The sequence below is a fragment of the Nerophis ophidion genome, linkage group LG12 (genome assembly GCF_033978795.1).
Source record: "Nerophis ophidion isolate RoL-2023_Sa linkage group LG12, RoL_Noph_v1.0, whole genome shotgun sequence".
In the NCBI taxonomy this organism is placed as follows: domain Eukaryota; kingdom Metazoa; phylum Chordata; class Actinopteri; order Syngnathiformes; family Syngnathidae; genus Nerophis; species Nerophis ophidion.
In genome coordinates this window covers 25263025-25288155 of record NC_084622.1, presented here as the reverse complement: position 1 = coordinate 25288155, position 25131 = coordinate 25263025, and the positions used below count along the sequence as shown (strand labels likewise).

The 25131-nt window shown below is 40.4% G+C and overlaps 2 protein-coding genes across 2 annotated transcripts in view; one reads left to right on the top strand and one right to left on the bottom strand.

Moving 5' to 3' along the window:
• The first annotated feature begins 242 nt into the window (after positions 1 to 242).
• aagab (alpha and gamma adaptin binding protein) lies at positions 243 to 5381 on the top strand. Its single transcript, XM_061917146.1, has 10 exons — positions 243 to 421; positions 2049 to 2239; positions 2312 to 2408; positions 2513 to 2602; positions 4129 to 4212; positions 4288 to 4367; positions 4444 to 4534; positions 4609 to 4713; positions 4787 to 4836; positions 4917 to 5381. The coding sequence occupies exons 1-10, from the start codon at positions 328 to 330 to the stop codon at positions 4992 to 4994; spliced, it is 960 nt and encodes a 319-aa protein (XP_061773130.1). The 5' UTR covers positions 243 to 327; the 3' UTR covers positions 4995 to 5381.
• Positions 5382 to 5571: 190 nt separating this feature from the next.
• The window catches only part of smad3b (SMAD family member 3b), a 39965-nt gene continuing 20405 nt past the window's right edge, over positions 5572 to 25131 (bottom strand). Inside the window, exons 6-9 of the mRNA XM_061917145.1 lie at positions 20084 to 20296; positions 18457 to 18594; positions 18226 to 18370; positions 5572 to 8431 (exon numbers count right to left, since the gene is read on the bottom strand). Coding sequence (XP_061773129.1) covers positions 8308 to 8431; positions 18226 to 18370; positions 18457 to 18594; positions 20084 to 20296 — 620 coding nt within the window. The 3' untranslated portion in view covers positions 5572 to 8307. The remainder of the gene's footprint in view (positions 8432 to 18225; positions 18371 to 18456; positions 18595 to 20083; positions 20297 to 25131) is intronic.

The window sequence follows — 25131 nt, the reverse complement described above, 5'->3', positions numbered from 1 at the left end:
GCTGTTCTGGCCATGTATTTACTTAGAGTTGGCTTAATATCAAAAGTTACAATATGACGAACCACTTCCGAACATAAAAATAAATACATTTTAAACTCACCGGAAGCGTATTAAATGACATTTTTTTTATTTTATTGGGTTAACTTCAATAATGTATCATCTTTATGCCCCTATATATCGAAAGTTTAAAGAAAATATGTTTAACTCTACACCGGAAGTCAGAGTTGAAATTGTTTCATTTACTACACTTTTGCGTCACTTTTGGCGGTTTACGTCACTTCAAGCTGGAAGCTAACGGAGCTTCTTCTCCGTAATAATTCTATTAAAATGTCCGACTCCGAGGATGCGACAGCCATGGCCATCCCGTGTGTAGTGGTCACTAGTTGTGACACTGACTTTAAGGAGGAGGAACTGATCAAACGTAAGCGCTGCTCTGGAATTCACTGTCGATGTCACACATGCTAATGCTAGCTAGTATGTTTACCTGCCATTGTTAGGTTAAACATGTTTTAATCTTTAGCTTTGTGACATTGTCACAGGCCTATTAAAATACATGTTTGCGTGTTGCTGTTAAGGAATAATTAAGTTAAACTACGTAAGTCAGGGGTCGGCAACCTTTACCACTCAAAGAGCCATATTGACCCGTTTAACAAATTGAAGAAGACAATGGGAGCCGCAATCATTCTCACTGCTGGTGGTCACCCATATAACAGTAACAAGGGCGTGCTAAGAAGCCATTGCCGTTTACGCATTCTACAACATGTACAGACATCTTGCCTGTCCAGTAACATGTTGAATGTGGCTTCCGCAGATACACGTACACGGCTGCAAGGCATACTGGGTGACACTGAAGGTTGTGATATAAACAATTTTAACACTCTTACTAATATGCACCACACTTTGAACCCACACCAAACAAGAATGAGAAATACATTTCTGGAGAACATCTTCACTGTAACACAACATAAACGCAACATAATTACCCAGAATGCTATGCATCCATGACTCTTTCAGGCTATATTATACACCCCGCTAGCACCAAAACCCGCCCCCCCCCCCCTTCCGTGCGTCGGTTGAGGTGGGCGGGCGTGTTTAATATAGTCAGGAATAATCACGGATGCAAAGGATTCTGGGTATTTGTTGTGTTGTGTTTATGTTGTGTTACTGTATGTTCTCCCGAAATGTGTTTGTCATTCTTGTTTGGTGTGGGTTCACAGTGTGGTGCATATTAGTAAGAGTCCATCCATCCATTTTCTACCGCTTATTCCCTTTTGGGGTCGCGGGGGGCGCTGGCGCCTATCTCAGCTACAGTCGGGCGGAAGGCAGGGTACACCCTGGACAAGTCGCCACCTCATCGCAGGGCCAACACAGATAGACAACATTCACACACTAGGGCCAATTTTAGTGTTGCCAATCAACCTATCCCCAGGTGCATGTCTTTGGAAGTGGGAGGAAGCCGGAGTACCCGGCGGGAACCCACGCATTCACGGGGAGAACATGCAAACTCCACACAGAAAAATTGTTAAAATTATTTATATCACAACCTTCAGTGTACTCTGTGTCACCCAGTATGCCTTGCAGTCGTGTACGTGTTTCTGCGGAGGCCACATACATGTTAATGGACTGGCAAGATGTCTGTACATGTTGTAGAAGGCGTTAAAGGCACGCCCTTATTACTGTTATCTGGGTGCCCACCAGCAGTTTTTCGTTAGAATGGATGCGGCTCCCATTGTCTTCATTATTTGGTGAAACGTGTCAAAACGTAGAGGGCGCTGAAAGTAAAGCCATCACGGCACGCCCTCAATATTGTTGTCCGAGTGAAAATCGAAGAATGTTGACGTCAAGTAAGAGGCTCCAAGAAATGGAATCCCTCCGTAACAATCGGGGGGGTCTGCGATTGTGCAGCTGAGCCACATGCGGCTCCATAGCCACAGGTTGCCGACCCCTGACATAGGTGGTTTCATTGTAGCCTGTGAGCTCCCTTGGCTTATAACCAATTTAGGAAAACCGCTACTTTGGTTTTACTAATGGTGGTGTTTTGTTTACAGAAATCCTGGCCTCGAAGACGTTGCCAGAGGCGAGGAAGAGAGAAGCAGCAGTGGTGTGGTATCCATGGACCATCAACAACAAGTATTACACAGCAGATGTCAGCCTGTGTGTTGTACCAAGCACTTTCCAAATGTCTCTAGAGATTGCACAATCCATGCAGGCTTTCATTGCTTATTTTGATAGCACAAAGGTATGGAATATATTGCTCGGATGCCTTAGTTGACTCACTGATATATTGAAGCAGTTTCAATGTGTTTTGCAGAAAGGTAGTCTGGAGAAGCTCCATCCATGGATATCGGTGGTGGAGGACATTGCTCCAGAAGTGCTCATTCTAGTGTGTGACAGAGTCTGTGAAGATGGTATGCTTCCTCCAATATCGCACACTGACTGAATATTCTTAGTATTGCCTGACAATCATTGGTACTTTAACTTTAACATTTTTCTCACCATGTTTATTTTCAAGGGGTCACCAGACATGAAGCCCAGCAGTGGTGTTTGGGACACAGCTTTGAGCTAGTGGAGCTCAACCCTCAGGATTTGCCAGATGAAGATGGTGAGAAAGCGGCAACCATTTAGCCATCACGTTTTGTACTTCCAGAATTGAAAGGTATCTCATATTTTTATACCTGGAGGTAGATGTATTATTTCACTCTCCGCTTGCAGAAAACAACAGGTGTAATGACTGATGATAATTGAACTGGAAATCTCATCTAAAAAATATACAAAATAAAGTAGCAAGAAACACGTCAATAATAAATAAAGCAAAACATGTTCGAGACCAAAAAACATTTCAGTCTACTGTTGCTAGTGTTACCGTATCTGAGTTATGCGTGTAGAAATATGGGGAAATAGCTACGAAACTACACTTCATTCATTAACGGTGTTACAAAAAAGATCAGTTAGAATAATACATAATGTTGGATATAGAGAACATACAAACCCTTTATTTATTGAATCAAAAATACAGAAATTTTACGACATTTGCAAACAGCTAAAATTATACACAAAGCAAACTATAATATGCTACCCAAGAATGTACAATTCATCTCAAAAAAAGAGGAGAAATGTAGTCCTAGAGAAAAATGTAATTTAAAACATTTGTATGCATGTACAACACTTAAGAACTTCATTATATCTGTATGTGGAAATAAATTATGGAATGGATTAAGAAAAGCAATAAAAAATGTACTAATATGATCCACTTCAAGAAACTCTTCAAACTTACTGTTCACAATGTACAAATAAGAAGAACCATGATAAACATTCTGAATTTATTTCATTTATCCATCCGTTCATTTTCAAAATAATCTTACTCATCTCACCATATGAAATGTAACCTTTTTCACCAAGTGTTATTCATTTATTTTTATTTTGATTACTTATGGAGTACATTGTGAATAAATTGAGAACAGGAAGTGAACAAAAGGCTTCACGGTGGGAGAGGGGTTAGTGCGTCTGCCTCACATTACGAAGTTCCTGCAGTCCTGTGTTCAAATCCAGGCTTGGGATCTTTCTGTGTGGAGTTTGCATGTTCTCCCCGTGAATGCGTGGGTTCCCTCCGGGTACTCCGGCTTCCTCCCACTTCCAAAGACATGCACCTGGGGATAGGTTGATTGGCAACACTAAATTGACCCGAGTGTGTGAATGTGAGTGTGAATGTTGTCTGTCTGTGTTGGCCCTGTGATGAGGTGGCGACTTGTCCAGGGTGTACCCCGCCTTCCGCCCGATTGTAGCTGAGATAGGCGCCAGCGCCCCCCGCGACCCCAAAGGGAATACGCGGTAGAAAATGGATGGATGGATGGATGGAAGTGAACAAAAGTTTTAGCAACTGTTATGTAAAAGAAGAAAGGGTAGGATTAAATAAGCTCTGCTACTTTTCAAACATGTTGAAAAGAGAAACTGGAAAAGGTGATGTATCATGTTGTATGCATGCATGTTCCAAATAAACTTAAACTCAACTCAACAACACTGCTATAATGTAAATATCGTTTGACACTGTTGAAGTAAGTATTTAAGATTGTCATATTGTGCGTTTTCATTTTTTACCTGATTTGGTCTCAATTTGTTTCCTTCTGTCAGATGACTTTCCAGAATCTACTGGAGTAAAGAGAATTGTTCAGGCTCTCAATGCGAATGTGTGGTCCACTGTAGAAATGAAGGATGGTCTGCAAGTACACTTTCACTGTTGATTTTTTCAAAAGCAACTTTATAATCTGTATTGATTTTGTCACCAAACAGGACACAATCAGGGCTTTGGTCTCATGAGTACTTTGGTGGCTGCAAGACACAACAACCCTCGTAACTGTCAGGAGCCGCAAGTCAGTGCCACGTTTTTCTCATTTTATTTTCAATCTTGTTTTTCTTTTAACATACTATATTCTACTCCTGTAACAGTCTTCCAGTCTGCCAGCAGAGGGGGTTCTTTTCAATGAAGTGTCTCGCCATTCAGAGAGAACCAACTCTCAAGATAGTAACGCAGTTGTTGGTGAGTTAACATTAAATAGTATCTGTTAACTGTAATAATAAATCATGCCTTAATCTGTAATGGGTTGCTCTCAGATGCAATGACTAATTTGGACATTCAGGAGCTTGCAAACCTCACAGCTGGAGATGCAGATGTGGATAACTTTGAGCGCCTCTTCACCAAATTAAAAGAGATGAAAGGTAGATGAAAGTACAATGGTTTTGGGACAAGAAGGTTATTTAAAGATGCGTTTTTTTCTCCGGCAACTTTCAGACAAAGCATCTTCATTACCCCATGAGCAGAGAAAGGTTCACGCAGAGAAGGTAAGCAACAGCCTATTTTAATGACAAGTACGCCTGTACTATGAATTGCTTCTACATTGTGGACAAAATCGGCTTTCCAGGTAGCAAAAGCCTTTTGGACGGCCATCGGCGGTGATGACGATGAGATTGACGGGTTATCATCGGGCGAGGAAAGCTAACAAAAGGGACCTATAGCCAGTTAACATATCTCTTACCTTTCCTGGTGTCCTGCAAGATCCAGCTCCTACCGTGAATGGATACTTGAACTTTGAAAGCAGACATGTTAATGGACTGTACTGTAGGCCAAAACATACATTGGATTAGCAGGGTGCATATCCTATTAGGGAGAAAGGAGATGCAATAAATGGGTCCCCAGACATGGGTCAGCCAGTGAACATTAATAAATGATAGAAAGGTCAATCACACTCACAATGTTTTAATTTATGCATTTTTCCTTTGGGTGCAGTAGTCACATATCTTGGAAGTGACATGATGTGCCTTATTTAAAATTACTGTCTGACAAATAATGAACATTGTGTTGAGTCAACATAAAAATGTTTCTTTTGGATGTGTGAATGACTGGATTTTTAAGATTTAGGACCCTTTAAAAAAAAATCAATATCGGGAAATAAAAATCAGCATCTTTTCAAAAATGAAATTTTAGCTGGCGGGTGTAAATGACAGGGAAAAAAGCTTGGAAACGCTTGGAGGTGTCCTGTTGGTTTGCATGTGCTTGGTGAAAAATACAGACAGTAGTATGTTGTCTCTTTACATTTATTTACTATTAGACAGAACAAATATTTGACCCCGTGAACAAAGAACACACATGTAACAGGACATTTAAGCAAGACCATAAGAAGATACAATGCTCTAAAAACTAATGCGCTGTGTTACTGCTTTAAATAGGTTATGACTGTACTGGAGGTGCATGAATATTAACATGGCAAAGACCATGTCTAAGGAAATTACACACAACTACAACAGAAGCTGCACAACAATCAACACGGTAAACAACAAGAAGTGCATCATTCATCCACCTGGACCAGATTGGTGCTATGAGATAAGACGTTTGTTGTTTTAGCAAAAATGCTGGAGTGCCCATCAGTCAGTCAGTGTATGTGCTATGTAACAGAAGTAGCATGTGCCATTATTCTACAGTGTGTGTTAGACCTCAGTTAACCAAACACTAAAGAAAGGGCAACAATAAAGCAGGTGGAGTCACTGATTCAATCAGAACTACAAGAAATCACAAGCTATAAATAGTTATGTATGTACAACCATACTGAGGCAATCGTAAAAATATACTTCTATGCAGGACAGTATGCAAAAATAACTTATAAAATGTATCTTTCATTGAGCAAAATATTTTTTCCATACAAGGATTATTAATAATCGTGCTGCTGTTTAAAACACCAATTAGAAAGTAATCATCTAACTCTCATTAATATGATGAAATCATTGTGGGCTAAGTACCTTGTACTTAAACTAAATGGTTACAGAAAGTATTTAGACCTTGTTAAGATCTTCACTCTGTTTCATTTCAGCCATTTTCCAAAATCAAAACAAATTTGTCATTAATGTAGACTCAGCACCCCATCTTGACAGAAAAGAAACAGAAATGTAGAACTTTGAAAAAATTTTAAATATCAGATGATCATACGTATTCAGACCCTATGCTGTGACACATATATTTAACTCACATGGTGTCCATTTTTTCTGATTCTCCTTCATTTAAACACAGCTGTATTTAATTAAACTGAGTGGACTTGATTAAGAGAGGGACACACATGTCTGTATAAGACATTACAGCTGTCAGTGCATGTCAGAGCAAATGAGAATCCTGAGGTTGAAGAAACTGCCCAAAGAGCTCAGAAACGGAATTGTGGCAAGGCACAGATCTGGCCATGGTTACAAAATAATTTCTGCAGCATTGAAGGTTCCCGAGAGGACAGTGGCCTCCATAATTGTTAAATAGAAAAAGTTTGGGACAACCACAACTCTTCCTAGACCTGGCTGTCCAGCCAAACTGAGCCATCGTGGGAGAAGAGCCCAAATATCACTTTGGCTGAGCACTAGGGATGCAGTAGGGAGATGGGAGAAAGTGACTCTGTGGCAGAGTGGCCTGACGGAAGCCTCTCCCAGTGCAAGACATATGAAAGCCTGCATAGTTTGCCAAAAAAACACATGAAGGACTCCCAGACTGAATTAAGATTATCTGGTCTGATGAGACCAAGATTAAATGTTGGGTGTTAGTTAAACAAAGTGGAATGTGTGGACAAAAAAAACAGGCACTGCTCAACACCTGCCCAATACAATCCCAAATGTGAAACATGGTAGTGGCAGCATCATGCTATGGGGGTGTAGTTCAGCTGCAGGGACAGGGCAATTGAAGGAAAGATGAATGTGGCCAAGTGCTGAGATATCCTGGAAAAAAAAAATTCTTCCTGAGTGCCTAGGACCTCAGACTGGGCCAAACATTCACCTTCCAACAAGACAATGACCCTAAGGACACAGCTAAAATAAAAGAGTGGCTACGGAATAACTCTGAACATTCTTGACTGGCCGAGCCAGAACCATGACCTAAACCAAATTGAGCATCTCTGGAGAGACCTGAAAATGGCTGTCCACTAACTTTCACCATCCAACCTGACAGAACTGGAGAGGGTCTGCAAGAAAGAATGGCAGCGGATCCCCAAATCCAGGTGTGAAAATCTTGAGTCATTCTCCAGAAGACTCATGGCTGTACAAGATCAAAAGGGTGCTTCTACTCAATACTGAGAAAAGCATCTAAATACTTATGACCATGTGATATTTCATCCATCCATCCATCGCGGGGGGCGCTGGTGCCTATCTCAATGTGATATTTCAGTTTTTCTTTTTTTAAATTGGCAAAAAGTTAAATTTTTTTTGTAAATATGGGGAATAAAATGAACTTTTTTGATTTTAGGAAATAGTTGCAATGAAAAAAAGAGTGAACATTTTGATGAAGTCTGAATACCTTGTTTCCACTGTATATATATTTAATCACATTGATCATGTTTTTCCCCACTGCTTGACCAATAAACTCCCAAATTCAGCGACTTACAAAGAGTGGTACTGGGACATAAACACTGGTAGAAAGTTTAGTTCATTCATAGAATCCAAAATGTTGTGTAACATGATACATGAGAAGAGATAGATTCAGAGGATTTGGATGTATTTCCAAAACGTTTTACAAATAAGCCTGATGTTTGTATAAGGGTGAAGTATTTCCTGAGAAATTAATGAAAATGTAAGAACTAAGTTCAAAGTCAAGGTACTCACCATGAACAACGTGTCGTTTATGAAGAAACAGAAGGTGTATTGTATGTGAAACCTGCAGAAAATACCCTGCGGCTTCACTTGAAGACACGAGCGTGCAGAAGCAAAGTGTGTGAGGTTGATCTGAATACTGCTGTAGTGTCATGTCACTTCAAGTGAGAGCCTGTGAGTGTGACCTGGAGGAGGCTGTCTTTAAGACACACTCGAGCAGTGGATGCTGGGGGAACCCATCTGTGTGAGAACCTTGTCCAGCCACTGTAAAGGGCCGTTAAGATGCAGTTCTATCCAGCAGGGGGTGCTGGTCACTGTCTGACGTCTGCAAAACAAAGACAATGTGTTGATTGATACATTCTTCAGGATACTGTTAGTGTAGTTTAAGAACACAGTCATGGAATTATGAAGCATAATTGTGTCAGGAGAGTTATTGAGGATTCAATTGGGGTGTGCGGATAAGTCATCCAAGGTTCTCTTAAGGCGCATTGTGCCAGAAACATAAGTAGGGCAGTGGGAATCCCCTTTGCAAGTGTCTCTGATACATGTTCACCTCTCATTGCATGCCTGCAACATTCCTCCTCTGGTACTCAACCCACACACTTTCAGCAGAACCAACTCCTCCCCCATCTTCAGCTCTTATTTTGCATTTGGGAATTTATTTATATATTTTTTTTCCACAGTATACTGCAGTAGTCACTAGTTGTAAAAATTGCAATGCTATTGTTTTGTGGGGCTGCAACGTTTAATATAAAAATTATTCAACAAAAACTTTTTATTGTTGACGTGTAACTTAAAACTTTGATAGACCATGAGGAATGGTCGTATTTACACTTTTAGGTAAATAATTGTAGCTAAATAACCTAACAGTAGTGGATATAAACATTTTGCACTGAATGTTTACAGGACATTTTATAAAACCATTCTTTCCTTAGTCACTTATGTTTATTTTGTTACAATAAATGTACCGGTACAAAAATTGGGGTTTCCCAGATTGCCAAAATACCTGTGTTGATGGACGCGTGGCCAATATGACATCATATAATTTGCATACACGTCGATGATGCATATACGTATTATCCATCCATCCCTTTTCTACCGCCTGTCCCAGCTGAACTCAGGCGGAAGGTGGGGTGCACCCTGGACAAGTCGCCACCTCATTGCAGGGCCAACACAGATAGACAACATTCACACACTAGGGCCAATTGATTATAAAAAGGCAAAATACATTCATACATTTGTATTGAGATACATTTTGTATTGTTGTTTTGCTCTCTTTTTCAAATCCAATTGCTTATTGTACAGGTTGCACTATATTCTGCCATGCCTGAATGTTGGAATTCAGTTTGTCAAATATGTAAACAGTCCATGAAGTCACTGTATAACTAAGCACACATTAATATACACAAAAAGTACATCAACTTAAACAGTAGGTGCACATACATGTAGAAATCACGTAAAAAAAAAATAGTACAGTTTGGTACGTACAATGGAGCAGCTTATTAGCATGCTAATGGAAAATCAGCAGAATAAACTTGTACATCCACACATGTTCTATACCACTTATTTTCAAGAAGGTGGCGGGTTAACCTGAAGCTGATCCAAGCTGATTCCGGGCGAAAGGTGGGGAACATACTAGACTGGTCACCAGCCAATCGCAGAACACATTCAGACAAAAACCAGTCACACTCACATTCATATCAATGGACAATTTAGAGTTTCCAAAGACCTTAACGTACATATTTTTTGAATGTGGGAGGAAGCTGGAGTATCAGGGGAAAACCCATGCACACACGACAAGAACATGTATGCATTACACAGAGATGTAAAAACGGGGGTTCGAAAACGCACAGGGCGTACAGTTCGACGCTACTGTCAATTGTGATGTCCATATTAGGGTAGTCTTCATACTTCACTACTTTTGCCTAGTGCCAACTCTGTTCTAGGGACAATCAGGTGTACTACCAGCTGTAATGATTATGCTGACAGAAGATTCAGATGCATGTTTTCAAATTAAAGCAAAGAATAACATTTTTAAGATGTTTGATATGTTTTTCAAACTAATTATGGCAAATAGTGCGTAAATACCGTATTTTTTGGAGTATAAGTCGCACCTGCCGAAAATGCATAATAAAGAAAAAAAATATATATATATATATAAGTTGCACTGGAGTATAAGTCGAATTTTTTGGGGAAATTTATTTGATAAAACCCAACACCAAGAATAGACATTTGAAAGGCAATTTAAAATAAATAAAGAATAGTGAACAACAGGCTAAATATATTAATATGTTAATACGTTATATGAAGCATAAATAACCAACTGAGAAGGTTCCTGGTATGTTAACGTGACATATTATGGTAAGAGTCATTCAAATAACTAAAACATATAGAACATGCTATACGTTTACCAAACAATCTGTCACTCCTAATTGCTAAATCCCATGAAATCTTATACGTCTAGTCTCTTACAAGAATGAGCTAAATAATATTATTTGATATTTTACGGTAATGTGTTAATAATTTCACACATAAATCGCACCCCCAGCAAAACTATGAAAAAAACTGCGATTTATAGTCAGAAAAATATGGTATAGATTATTTATTATATAACCATTAATAGAATATATTACTTATTATTAATATATTCCACTATGGCATTGCACGCAGTGAGGCAAAGGGCTGGGGTGGCAATTCTTGTTGCCCCCCCAGCTAAAAGCTTGTGGGTTGGAGTTTAACCCAGTAGACGTGAGGGTAGAGGGCAGCACGGTGAACCAGGGGTTAGTGCATGTGCCTCACAATACGAAGGTCCTGAGTAGTCCTGGGTTCAATCTCGGGGTCGAGATCTTTCTGTGTGGAGTTTGCTTGTTCTCTCAGGGACTGCGTGGGTTCCCTTTGGGGACTCAGGCTTCCTTCCACCTCCAAAAACATGCACCTGGGGATAGGTTGATTGGCAACACTAAACTGGCCCTATTGTGTGAATGTGAGTGTGAATGTTGTCTGTCTATCGTGTTGGCCCTGTGATGAGGTGGCGAATTCTCCAGGGAGTACACCGCCTTCCGCCCGAATGCAGCTGAGATAGGCTCCACCACCCCTGAGACCCCAAGAGGGACAAGCGGTAGAAAATTAATGGATGGATGGATGGATGGATGGTAGTGAGGGTAGCTTCCCTCCGCCTTCAGGTGGGGGGATGGGTCCTTACTGTTGTTTGTGCTTATGCACCAAACAACACTTTAGAGGACCTCCCCCTTTTGGATTCCCTCGAGGGAGTACTAGAGAGTGCTCCCTCAGGTGATTCCCTTGATCTGCTGCGTGACTTCAACGCTCACATTGGCAAGGGCAGTGAAACCTGGAGAGACGTGATTGGGAGGAAAGGCCTTCTGGATCTGAACATGAGTTGTGTTTTGTTATTGCTCTTTTGTGCTTGTCCCGGATTGTCCATAACGAACACCATGTTCAAACATAAGGGTGTCCATATGTGCACTTGGCCGCAGTCTGATGATCGACTTTGTGGTTGTATCATCGGATTTGCAGTCTCATGTTTTGGACACTCAGGTGAAGAGAGGGGCGGAGCTTTCTATCGATCACCACCTGCTGGTGAGTTGGCTCTGGTGGTGGGGGAGGATACCGGACAGACCTGGCAGGCCAAAACAAATTGTGAGGGTCTGCTGGGAACATCTTGCATAATCTCCCATTAGAGAGTCCACATTGCAGTAAGCCGGACCCATTTTCAGAGAGGGTTGGACTGTGCCAAGGTTGCCCTTTGTCACAGATTCTGTTCATAACTTTAATGGATATAATTTCTAGGCACAGTCAGGACATTGAGGGGATCCAGTTTGGTGGCTGCAGGATTGGGTTACTGCTTTTTGCAGATGATGTGATCCTGATGGCTTCATCTGGCCAGGATCTTCTGCTCTGACTGAAACGGTTCGCAGCTGAGTGTGACACAACTGGGATGAGAATCAGCACCTCCAAGATCTCCGGGTTGGGAGATCTTGGCCCAAGTGGAGGAGTTCAAGTACATCTGGGTCTTGTTCATGAGTAAGGGAAGAGTGGATCGTGAGATCAACAGGTGGATCAGTGCAGCGTCAGCAGTGATGCGGACACTATATCGATCCATTGTGGTAAGGAAGGAGCTGAGCTGGAAGGCAAAGCCCTGAATTTACCGATCGATCTACGTTCACATCCTTACCTATGGTCATGAGCTTTGGGTTATGACCGAAAGAACAAGACACGGCTACGAACAACGAGCAATGAGTTTCTTCAGTCGGGTGGTGGGGCTCTCCCTTAGAGATAGGGTGAAAAGCTCTGTCATTCGGGAGGAGCTCAAAGTAAAGCCACTGCTCCTCCACATCGAGAGCAGCCAGGTGAGGTGGTTCAGACATCTGGTCAGGATTCCCCCCGGACGCCTCCCTGAGGATGTGTTTAGGGCACAGGGAAGACCCAGGACACATTGGGGAGACTACGTCTCCCTGCTGGCCTGGGAACGCCTCGGGATCCCCTGGGAGGAGCGGGACTAAGTGACTGGGGAGAGGGAAATTTGGGCTTCTCTGCTTAGGTTGCTGGCCCCGTGACCTGACCTCGGATAAGCGGAAAAAGATGGATGGACATTACTTAAATTTGTTTTCACGTAATAAAATCTCAACCTTATTTAGAAGGGGTGGCAACTTTTATTTTGCCGTGGTCGTCGCCAAGATCAATTACATCGGGGCCAAACCTTGATAATAAGTTTTTAAAATTAGTTAATCGTTTTATGAGTCGACTAATCAAAAAAACAATCGCTGACTGGTCGAATATTAACATAAGTGTGATATTGTTTTGGGCTTTCTTTTTTAATCAGACTTTTTGTCTACGTAAATGGGTTATATTTCTCTACTCAGTGGCCTAGTGGTTAGAGTGTCCGCCCGGATATCGGTAAGTTGGGAGTTCAAACCCCGGCCGAATCATACCGAAGACTATAAATAAATGAGACCCATTACCTCCCTGCTTGGCACTCAGCATCAAGGGTTGAAATTGGGTGTTAAATTACCATAAATGATTCCCGGGCGCGGCCACAGCTGCTGCCCACTGCTCCCCTCACTTCCCAGGGGGTGATGAAGGGGATGGGTGAAATGCAGAGGACACATTTCACCACACCTAGTGTGTGTGTGAGACAATCATTGGTACTTTAACTTTTAAATTTAACTCATTTGTATAGTGCTGTTCTACCTTCAAGGTACTCAAAGCGCTTTGACACTATTTCCACATTCACCCATTCACACACACATTCACACACTGATGGCGGGAGCTTTACGTGTCTGCAAAGATTACACTCCTCTGTTATAACATGTACTAAAAATGTATCCCTGCTGTTGGAGTAACAAACACAATAGTACCGGTATGAAAAAACTCTGCAGACAGACACATTGTGTTCTTTTTTGATTGTGGATAAAACAAATGTTTCTGACATAAAACACACATTGGTAAGACATTAAAGGCCTACTGAAATGAGATTTTCTTGTTTAAACGGGGATAGCAGGTCCATTCTATGTGTCATACTTGATCATTTCGCGATATTGCCATATTTTTGCTGAAAGATTTAGTAGAGAACATCGACGATAAAGTTCGCAACTTTTGGTCGCTAATAAAAAAGCCTTGCCTTTACCGGAAGTATGTGCGCGTGACATCACAAGTTGCAGGGCTCCACACATATTCACATTGTTTATAATGTGAGCCACCAGCAGTAAGAGCAATTCGGATCGAGAAAGCAACAATTTCCCCATTAATTTGAGCGAGGATGAAAGATTCCTGGATGAGGGTATTGATAATGAAGCACTAGAAGAAAAAATAAAACAAAAGCAACGGTTCCGGGCGACAGCAGTGTGAGCCTTTCAGATGTAATTAGACACATATACTTGGATAATTCTGGAAGATCCCTTATCTGCTTATAGTGTTTTAGTGAGATTGTAAAGACATACCTCAAAGTCGGATGGCTGCAGTGAACACGCCAGTGTCTCAGAGAGAAGCCGAGGAGCCAAGCTCACAGCTGCCTTTTTTGACAGTTACTGCAGAAGGACGCATAATCCGTTGATGTCTCCGTTAAGATATATATCACAATTTTCCCATCCAAAAACATGCTGGTTGACGTAGAGAAACATGTTCGCTTGACCGCTCTGTGTTAAAGCTTCACAACAAACAAAAAAATACCGGCTGTGTCTCGGTGCTAAAGACAGCTGCAATACACCACTTTCTACCAACAGCATTGTTCTTTATAATCTCCATTATTAATTGAACAAATTGCAAAAGATTCAGCAACACATATGTCCAAATTACTGTGTAATTATGCAATGAAAATAGACGACTTTTAGCTGTAAGGGGTGCTGAGCTAATACATCCCCTCCAACCATTAACGTCACAAACACACGTCATCATACGCGTCATCATTCCGCGACGTTTTCAACAAGAAACTCTGCGGGAAATTTAAAATTGTAATTTAGTAAACTAAACCGCCCGTATGGGCATGTGTTGCAATGTTTATATTTCATCATTGATATATAAATTATCAGGCTGCGTGGTCGGTAGTAGTGGGTTTCAGTAGGCCTTTAAACTTGATTTGTGTGTTCGTACACATTATTTTCCGGTACCTTAAATTCAAACTGCACTTTAGTGTATTTTCATTCAGTATAAGATACATAATTTGAGTTGTAAAAACTCCACAATGAGGGTCACCGCTTGCCGTTTGCCAAAGTACCGGGTGAGAAGCAATGATGTATACAAGTAATTAAAGAATACAAATAATAGTTTACCATTTGAAAGTGTGGCTTGGTAAATGTTAACTTGAAAGAAAAGTCCTATAGTATTTACTACACCAACTATTCTTTGTTCACTGCAGAATGTTTGTGAGGTCAAGCCAGAGGAAAAAAGGTTATTTTGACCTCCACAATACGTACCAAAAAATAAGCAAAACTGTGTCTCTAAAACCGAGCGTAGCGTGGGTTACCTGTACTGTTGCACATCTAGTAAACACAAACATAGATATGGACAAAATTATAGTTGTCAGCTGTTAGCATATATTACCTCAATCAAACATGGAGGAGATGTCTGTTACAAGATACTGCACTAGTAAACAGGAAGGATGCGGTACTCGGTATAATCCTGCACGAGACAATCCCCTTTAATTAAAAATTAAAAATTGTTATTACAAAGTGATTATTATTTTTTGCCATATTGCCCAGCCCTAAAATGCAGCCATAAAATAAAATCCAACCTACACTTTAAACAAAATAACCACATAAATTCATTTTGTACCATTTTCCAATGCAACCCTGTGAATGACAGGGGACAACAAGCGGTAACAACAGATAAAACAATGATCAATACTTTTTTTTTTTTAATTATTGTACCGTAACTTCTGATGAAATGTTTTAAGGAGGAAAAAGAGGTGTTCCATCAACAATCACTTGATTAAGCAAAACTGATTTCTCTCGGCTGTAACCACATCAAAACAACATCAGCAACAAAACTGAAAATTTATCTTTTTCTGTCTTTATCACATCAAAAGAAACTCTGTCGTATCAACAGCAGCCAGTCTCTCTCTTTCACATGCGTCAACAAGTGAACAAGTGGGTTATACTTGTATAATGTTGCGTTCACGGCCACACAAAAAGTCAGAATACTCCAACACCACACAAACTGTCACTAGCAGGTTGTTACACTTAATGCACAATGCAGCCAATCAGTGTTATTATAAGTGTGTTTTGCGCATATGTTAGCTTGTAGCTAACACTGCAGCAGAGTTAAGAGAGGTAAATGCTGCAAAGTTTTATTATGGTGAAAAGAACAGGCATATTGCCAAATTAGATTTGTGCTTATTCTAATGTCATTCATCAATAATTATATTTATTGGATATCAATCATGAAATTCTGTTACTATAATACATACATGCTATTTAAAATGTGTGTAAGAATAGATTTTATAGACAAAAAGTTACAGGAATGTAAACTTTATTCCATGCTTTTTTCAGTTGAACTAAATTTGATCTCTAAAAAGGGGTTCATACTGAATTTTTCCCAATAATGGATCCCAACATACAGGTCATAAAAACAAAATGTGTTTGTTATTTTCATTGTAAATGGGCCAAATCACTTATATTACAAATTACCTGGAAATGACCAATGCAATTTGATTATTGTACAAACCCCGTTTCTATATGAGTTGGGAAATTGTGTTAGATGTAAATGTAAACGAAATACAATTACTTGCAAATCATTTTCAACCCGTATTCAGTTGAATATGCTACAAAGACAACACATTTGATGTTCAAACTGATAAACTTCTCTTTTTTTTGCAAATAATCATTAACTTTGGAATTTGATGCCAGCAACACGTGACAAAGAAGTTGGGAAAGATGGCAATAAATACTGATAAGGTTGAGGAATACTCATCAAACACTTATTTGGAACATCCCACAGGTGTGCAGGCTAATTGGGAACAGGTGGGTGCCATGATTGGGTATAAAAACAGCTTGCCAAAAAATGCTCAGTCTTTCCCAAGAAAGGATGGGGCGAAGTACACCCCTGTGTCCACAACTGCGTGAGCAAATAGTCAAACACTTTAAGAACAACGTTTCTCAAAATGCAATTGCAAGAAATTTAGGGATCTCAACATCTACGGTCCATAATATCATCAAAAGGTTCAGAGAATCTGGAGAAATCACTCCACGTAAGCGGCATGGCCAAAAACCAACATTGAATGACCGTGACCTTCGATCCCTCAGACGGCACTATATCAAAAAACAACATCAATCTCTAAAGGATATCACCGCATGGGCTCGGGGAACACTTCAGAAAACCACTGTCACTAAATAAAGTTTGTCGCTACATCTGTAGCAACAAAATCAACAAAATCCAGAAACGAGGCCGGCTTCTCTGGGCCCGAGATCATCTAAGATGGACTGATGCAAAGTGGAAAAGTGTTCTGTGATCTGACGAGTCCACATTTCAAATTGTTTTTAGAAATATTCGACATCGTTTTATCCGGACCAAAGAGGAAGTGAACTATCCAGACTGTTATCGACGCAAAATTCAAAAGCCAGCATCTGTGATGGTATGGGGGTGCATTAGTGCCCGAGGCATGGGTAACTTGAACATCTGTGAAGGCACCATTAATGCTGAAAGGTACATACAGGTTTAGGAACGACGTATGCTGCCATCCAAGCGCCGTCTTTTTCATGGACGCCCCTGCTTATTTCAGCAAGACAATACCAAGCCACATTCAGCACGTGTTAGAACAGTGTGGCTTTGTAAAAAAAGAGTGTGGGTACTTTCCTGGCCCGGCTCCAGTCCAGACCTGTCACCCATCGGAAACGTGTGGCGTATTATGAAACGTAAAATACGACAGCGGAGACCCCAGACTGTAGAACGACTGAAGCTCTACATTAAACAAGAATGGGAAAGAATTCCACATTCAAAGCTTCAACAATTAGTTTCCTCAGTTCTCAAACATTTATTGAGTGTTGTTAAAAGAAAAGGGGATGTAACACAGTAGTGAACATGCCCCTTCCCAACTACTTTGGCACGTGTTACAGGATTCGGAAATCATTGTATTCCGTTTATATTTACATCTCACACAATTTCCCAACTCATATGGAAACAGGATTTGTAAAAAAAAGGAATTAAATTTGCTGTTATGTCAGGTTTGGGACAGGTGTAATACCTGTGTGGCCGCAGTGTGCACATCTGATGTTGCTCACAAGTGGTGCAAGGAATGCTCAGGCAGTGTGTGCATTTGCTCAGACACATGAAAAATTAAGCGGAACATTGGTGGCCACCGGTTTATAGTAGCCACTTTTGCATTTTTCCTTGAATTGTCGGTATAGACCGGTTTGACTGAATATGAAAATATAGTGTTTATGTCTTTCATGTGTTCTGTGTGCAGTGCGAGTGGGCTTAGCTAAAACTCACAACTGTCTATGATTGGAACTCCTCAATAAGCCACGGACTACCTGTACCATCATTTAAGAAAGTGAAAAGAAAATTGTTGCTTTCTTCAACCACATTGTGAGACAAAAACTGCACAAAGTAGGAGCAATTACACTGAGTGCCCTGAGAATGTCACAGTGTCAAACTCTTTAAACGTACCTGTACTCAGCTCCCCATCCTTTGACAAAACTCATACGAATGGTGCACATCCTGGTGAGCTGGTAAACCGCCTCAAAGCCCTGGTTAACCGACTGGGTAAGAAGACCAGCAAATTCCTGGTTGTTGAAGATCTTTAAGTTGCAACCTAACAAAGAAAAAAACGTATACTGACTTTATGGCTTGCCTTTTCCGCTAACCTTAGGTTTATGTTTATACTTCTCCTGAACAGACCTGGAGGGATCTTGCAGACAGTAGCAGGATGCCATCCATAGCGCTGGTTGCAGTTCGGACTCTGGACAAAGATGGCGCTGTCACTGAGACACTCAGCAAACACTTCTCCACCAATGTAGTACAACCTGACACCCTTTCCTAAAATAAAAGAGAGTGTAAAAGTTTGATTATACATTCCAGAAATACACACAACTGTAGTTAATACAAAAAGGGGACCACAAAAATGTTCAATTCTGACTTTATTTTAAAAGAAAATCATATGCTAATACAAACATACATTTGTTCCTGCCTTTAAATAACAGTTTTAGAACATTAAAATAAAAATAAAAGTCATTGAACATATTCGGCTAAAATGGTACTAAATAACACTACAAACATACTGGACAACTTCTCTTTTAGTAACAAGTAAGTAACATACACACTTAACACAAACTTAGGACAATGAAAATAAATACATTATTAAAACATTCAAATCAAAATAAAAGTAGCAGGAAAATATACATATGGTCTCTATGTTATGTCCCTTCTCCCTACTCCCCACAAGGCAGCTTTTTCTGGCTGTTCAGTCTCTACTGACTCAGGCCTTTATCCTTCATCAGATTTTTCGCCAAGAAAACAAAAATGTCTACGTGATTCTCACTCAATCTAGAAAGCATTGGACTGTAGATATTTCCAGATGTGCTCGATGCACGTCCAGACGCACAGCTTGATGCTGGAATGCAGATATTGTCTTGCAAACTGAGCCAGGATGGGTAAGTCTGCCTCATTTTGCCTCCGCCAGCAGGGGGTCCTTTGCAGCACTGAAGTCTCTCTACTGCCTATAGTCTGTCATCTCACAGTTTAGTTTATCATTGGGTGGTGTCAGTATGACCGATTTTTGTCTTGTTGTGGGACTGTCAGTCCCATTCTTTCTGAGGTGATCATGCAGTGCAAGGTTTTTAGACCACTTCTTCTTTTCTTTGCTGCAGCACCTGCTCGTCAATCTTCTGATCCCTCTTGTTGCTCGTGTCTCTGCTCCCCAAGAAATGAAACTGTGTGAGCTTTAGAGAGCAATTTGCCCTTAACTTCTTCTTTCATATTAACAAACATACTCTTAAATTTTGGGTCAAGGTAAGTGGAAATGTTGAGTGCCATCTTCAGATCATGGCTATCATATCTCTGATCAAAGTTTTCTCTGCATCTTTTGTTTCATTTCCAGTGCCAGTGGACCTTCCCTATCTTCAAGGCAGGATTGTATTTTCCACGGCAGTGGCGGGACTGATGAGTGTTGTTTCGTTCTCTCCACTGAGGGTAACTGGGAAATTACTAAGTGGAGCCTAGAACATCCCTTAATGTTTACAAAGTTGTCATGTCTGTGTCTTTTGGAATGAGGTACCACTTCTTTCTTTCATCAGACAGAACAGCACAGACCGCTTTCTGCTGCCAATGCAACTGGTGCTTTACAGAGAGTAAATGGAACAATGAAAACAAGAGTTGTAGAAATGATTGGAAACTCAAGACAGCCATATTATGTTCTTTACAAGTAAATGTAAACTTTAGACCACAACTGTAAATATAATATATACATTGATACAGTGCATGTCTCCTAAGACCACATTATTAAATAAATACAATATTACTCAATTACCTATATGTCTACGTGTGAGCTCCACTGCAGAATTGCGATTGACGTTGGACAGCAGGCCCAGACAAAAGCGTTCTGAGTTGGAGGGGTCAGTGAAGCCATCGACTGTGAGAGAGGGCTGGGAGGCGTGGAAGGTTTCTCCAACACGCTGGTTGAGCTCGTAATATGAGATGGAACACCAGAAGGCAGACTCGCAGTATGTCACGGGTTGTAAGTCTGTGTGAAGGAAATTTGAGGGATTAAGATTTTATGCGAAGAAGAAAGACACAGTTTTTATTAGTGAAGATGAACATTGCAGATAATTGTTGTCTTATATTTGTCTTCTACACACACTTTTCCATGACCCCAGCCACAAGGGGTGAAGAAACAACGCAGCTATGTATTTGTTTTAATGCTGGCTTGCTCATGACTTTGCACATACTCTATATTAACTAACCAACAAACCGAATATTCACACATTATTACCTTTGAAATGCCTGTACCTGATTTCCCCCCATCACACGCAAACACATTAACACTTTTTATTCCATAGTTACTCTGCTAACGGCTTAAGGCTAAGCCTTACATACACTCACTGTTGTATTGTACTCTGAGAAGATGGCCTACATTAGCATCACCTCAGCAAGCTTTTTGCATGAGCAAAAATAATAGGGAAAACAACATATTTCCATGATCATCATATTTCCTTAATGATGGGATGAAACACTCAAGTAGTGTATTTCTTCTAATTGGGGCGTTTATTTAATTAACTGTACCGCACCATGTGGGATATTTCACAGATGTGTTTATTTGACAGTATCCCGTAGGCCACCTGCTTGGTGTGCTACATGGAGACACAACATTCACAGGCAAGTTGCACATCATCCTGCCGCTATGGTCCAGTCCTCTGCTCATGCTTGGCTAATTACTGAATGATATATTGCTACACAAGTTTGCCTGTTCTCCCGGGTACTCCGGCTTTCTCCCACCTCCAAAGACATGCACCTGGGGATAGGTTGATTGGCAATACTAAATTGGCTCTAGTGTGTGAATGTGACTGTGAATGTTGTCTATCTGTGTTGACCCTGCGATGAGGTGGTGTCTAGTCCAGAGTGTACATCGCATTCCATCCGAATGCAGCTGAGATAGGCTGGACAATATTGGACAATATTCAGTATTCAGACAATATTCAGGCATGTGAGCACCCTCTGACAAAAAAAAAAGCACTAAGTTCTGCCACGCAAACCTCGAAAGAAAATTTAAAAAATCAAGACTTCATTTCCTGCAAATGGGTGCAGTTCTACACTATATTTTTACCATTAGAATTATTCTCATTGACCCACCTCTTTTCTCTTGTCTTTTTGACACTTACATGCCCCATGTAACGTGCCGCAGAATTTTTTTTTTTTGTAGATAATTTACTAACATTATTACCATTTCAAATGTAATGTAAAATTCTATAGTATGCATGAAAATAAGTCAGAAAACATTTCCCTGACCTGTAACCACACACCCTCAAGTAATATACTTCCAGTGTTGTGAACTCTATTTAAAAACCCTGTTTCCATATGAATTGGGAAATTGTGATAGATGTAAATATGAACAGAATACAATGATTTGCAAATCATTTTCAACCCATATTCGGTTGAATATGGTACAAAGACAACATATTTGATGTTCAAACTGATAAACATTTTTTTTTGTGCAAATAATCATTAACTTTAGAATTTGATGCCAGCAACATGAGACAAAGAAGTTGGGAAAGGTGGCAATAAATACTGATAATGTTGAGAAATTCTCATCAAACACTTATTTGGAATATCCCACAGGTGTGCAAGCTAATTGGGAACAAATGGGTGCCATGATTGGGTTTAAAAGCAGTTTCCATTAAATGCTAAGTAATTCACAAACAAGGATGGGGCGAGAGTCACCTATTTGTAAGCAAATTGTCGAACAGTTTTAGAACAACATTTCTCAACGAACTATTGGAAGAAATTTAGGGATTTTACCATCTACGGCCCGTAAAATCATCAAAAGGTTCAGAGAATCTGGAGAAATCACTGCACGTAAGCGATGATATTACGGACCATTGATCCCTCAGGCGGTACTGCATCAAAAACAGACATCAGTGTGTAAAGGATATCACCACATGGGCTCAGAAACACTTCATAAAACCACTGTCAGTAACTATAGTTGGTTGCTACATCTGTAAGTGCAAGTTAAAACTCTGCTATGCAAAGCAAAACCCATTTCTCAACAACACCAAGGAACGCCGCCGGCTTCGCTGGGCCCGAGCTCATCTAAGATGGACTGATGCCAAGTGGAAAAGTATTCTGTGGTCTGACGAGTCCACATTTCAAATTATATTTGGAAACTGTGGACGTGGTGTCCTCTGGAACAAAGAGGAAAATAACCATCCGGATTGTTATTGGCGCAAAGTTCAAAAGCCAGCATCGCTGATGGTATAGGGGTGCAATAGTGCCCAAAGCATAAGTAACTTACACATCCGTGAAGGCACCATTAATGCTGAATGGTCCATACAGGTCTTGGAGCAACATATGTTGTCATCCAAGCAACGATATCATGGACGCCCTGCTTATTTCAGCAAGACAATGCCAAGCCATGTGTTACAACAGCGTGGTTTTGTAGTAAAAGAGTGCGGGTACTTTCCTGGCCCGCCTGCAGTCCAGACCTGTCTCCCATCGAAAATGTGTGGCACATTGTAAAGCGTAAAATACGACAGCAGAGACACCGAACTGTTGAACGACTAAAGCTCTGCATAAAACAAAAATGGGAAAGAATTCTACTTTCGAAGCTTCAACATTTAGTTTCCTAAGTTCCCAAACGTTTGAGTGTTGTTAAAAGAAAAGGTAATGTAACACAATGGTGAACATGCCCTTTCCCAACTATTTTGGCACGTGTTGCAGCCATGAAATTCTAAGTTAATTATTATTTGCAAAAAAAATGAACTTTATGAGTTTGAACATCAAATATCTTGTCTTTGTAGTGCATTCAACTGAATATAGGCAGAAAAGGATTTGCAAATCATTGTATTCTGTTTATATATACATCCAACACAATTTCCCAACTCATATGGAAACGGGGTTTGTACAATCAGTCTTGTCAAAAATATACATTCTCCCTGGCGACTAAATAAATACTTAAGAACTACAACTGGTTTGGAACTAACATTGTTTAGATCGTAATCATCCAAATATGATTAACAGCAAAGTAGACAGCTGTCAATGTTGTGGCTTGGAGAGCAAAAGTAGTAGGTGATAACAAGTAAGCTAGATAGACGTTGCTAACTATGCTAACTTGCGAACTTATTTTGGTGCTCCTGATTGTCTCCCTGTCCAGCAACTCTGTGCGGCATTTAGGCAAGAGGAACAGCGAGTAACTGCGGCTTTGGAGATCATTCAACACATTTTGTTAAGGTGTTTTTCTTTTTTATATTTCCTAAATAAAAAAACGCAAAAGTATTTTTTGTGTGGTGAAAATTAATGTTTGAAAAAGGCGGATTTCCGCTTTTTGCAGATAAAAAATACGGTCAGCATTATTTTGACACTAAATAAATCACTAATGTAATGATGAAATGGAAAACTAATAATACAAGTAACCCTTCAAAACACAATAAAACCTTTATTTCTCATTAGTATGTTTAGCATTGTAATCAGAAGGTCAATACCTTGTAATGATCTTAAATGTGTAAAAAAAAATGCACCTTCAACCTCTGTTAGAAAAAAATGGCATGTATTGAACATTTTGAAGTTCCGTTGTTTCCACCGTTGGAAAAATCGAGTTCAGTTATTTGTTGTATTTTTTTGTTGCCATCACTTTCCAACTAATTAGGCGTAATGGCTATATTTTAGTGGACAAAGCTCTTGACACCTGCAGAACAATAACGCTAACAGTAGCTCAAATAGTCCAAACCCCTGACTGAATCTAACCACAACCACAATAATAAACATATTGAGGTGACAACGTCAAACAAAAGTGTGCATTATTATTATTCAAAAAAGCATTCAAAATAAATTATAAATGAATGATAAATGGGTTGTACTTGTACAGCGCTTTTCTACCTTCAAGGTACTCAAAGCGCTTTGTCACTACTTCCACATTTACCCATTCACACACACATTCACACACTGATGGAGGGAGCTGCCATGCAAGGCGCTAACCAGCACCCATCAGGAGCAAGGGTGAAGTGTCTTGCTCAGGACACAACGGACGTGACGAGGTTGGTACTAGGTGGGGATTGAACCAGGGACCCTCGGGTTACGCATGGCCACTATTCCACTGCGCCACGCCGCCCCCCCCCACCCCAAAAAAGCGGTTATTCATCCTCTCCTTAAAAGACCTAACTTCAATCCTGACCTCATTTCTAAACTACCGACCGGTGTGTCACCTTCCCTTTATTTCGAAAATCCTCGAAAAAATTGTTGCAGAGCAGCTAAATAAACACTTAGCGTCTAACAATCTATGTGAAACCTTTCAATTCGGTTTCAGGGCAAATCACTCTACGGAGACAGCCTTCGCAAAAATGACTAATGATCTATTGCTAACGATGGATTCTGATGCTGCTCCTCGATCTTAGCGCTGCTTTCGATACCGTCGATCATAATATTTTATTAGAGCGTATCAAAACACAAATTGGTATGGCAGATTTAGCCCTATCTTGGTTTAACTCTTATCTTACTGACAGGATGCAGTGCGTCTCCCATAACAATCTGACCTCGGACTATGTTAATGTAACGTGTGGAGTTCCCCAGGGTTTGGTCCTTGGCCCTGCACTCTTCAGCATCTGCATGCTGCTGCTAGGTGACATCATACGCAAATACGGTGTTAGCTTTCACTGTTATGCTGATGACACCCAACTCTACATGCCCCTAAAGCTGACCAACACACCGGATTGTAGTCAGCTGGAGGCGTGTCTTAATGAAATTAAAGAATGGATGTCCGCTAACTTATTGCAACTCAACGCCAAAAAAAAACGAAATGCTGATTATCAGTCCTGCTAGACACAGACCTCTATTTAATAATACAACTTTAACATTTGACAACCAAACAAT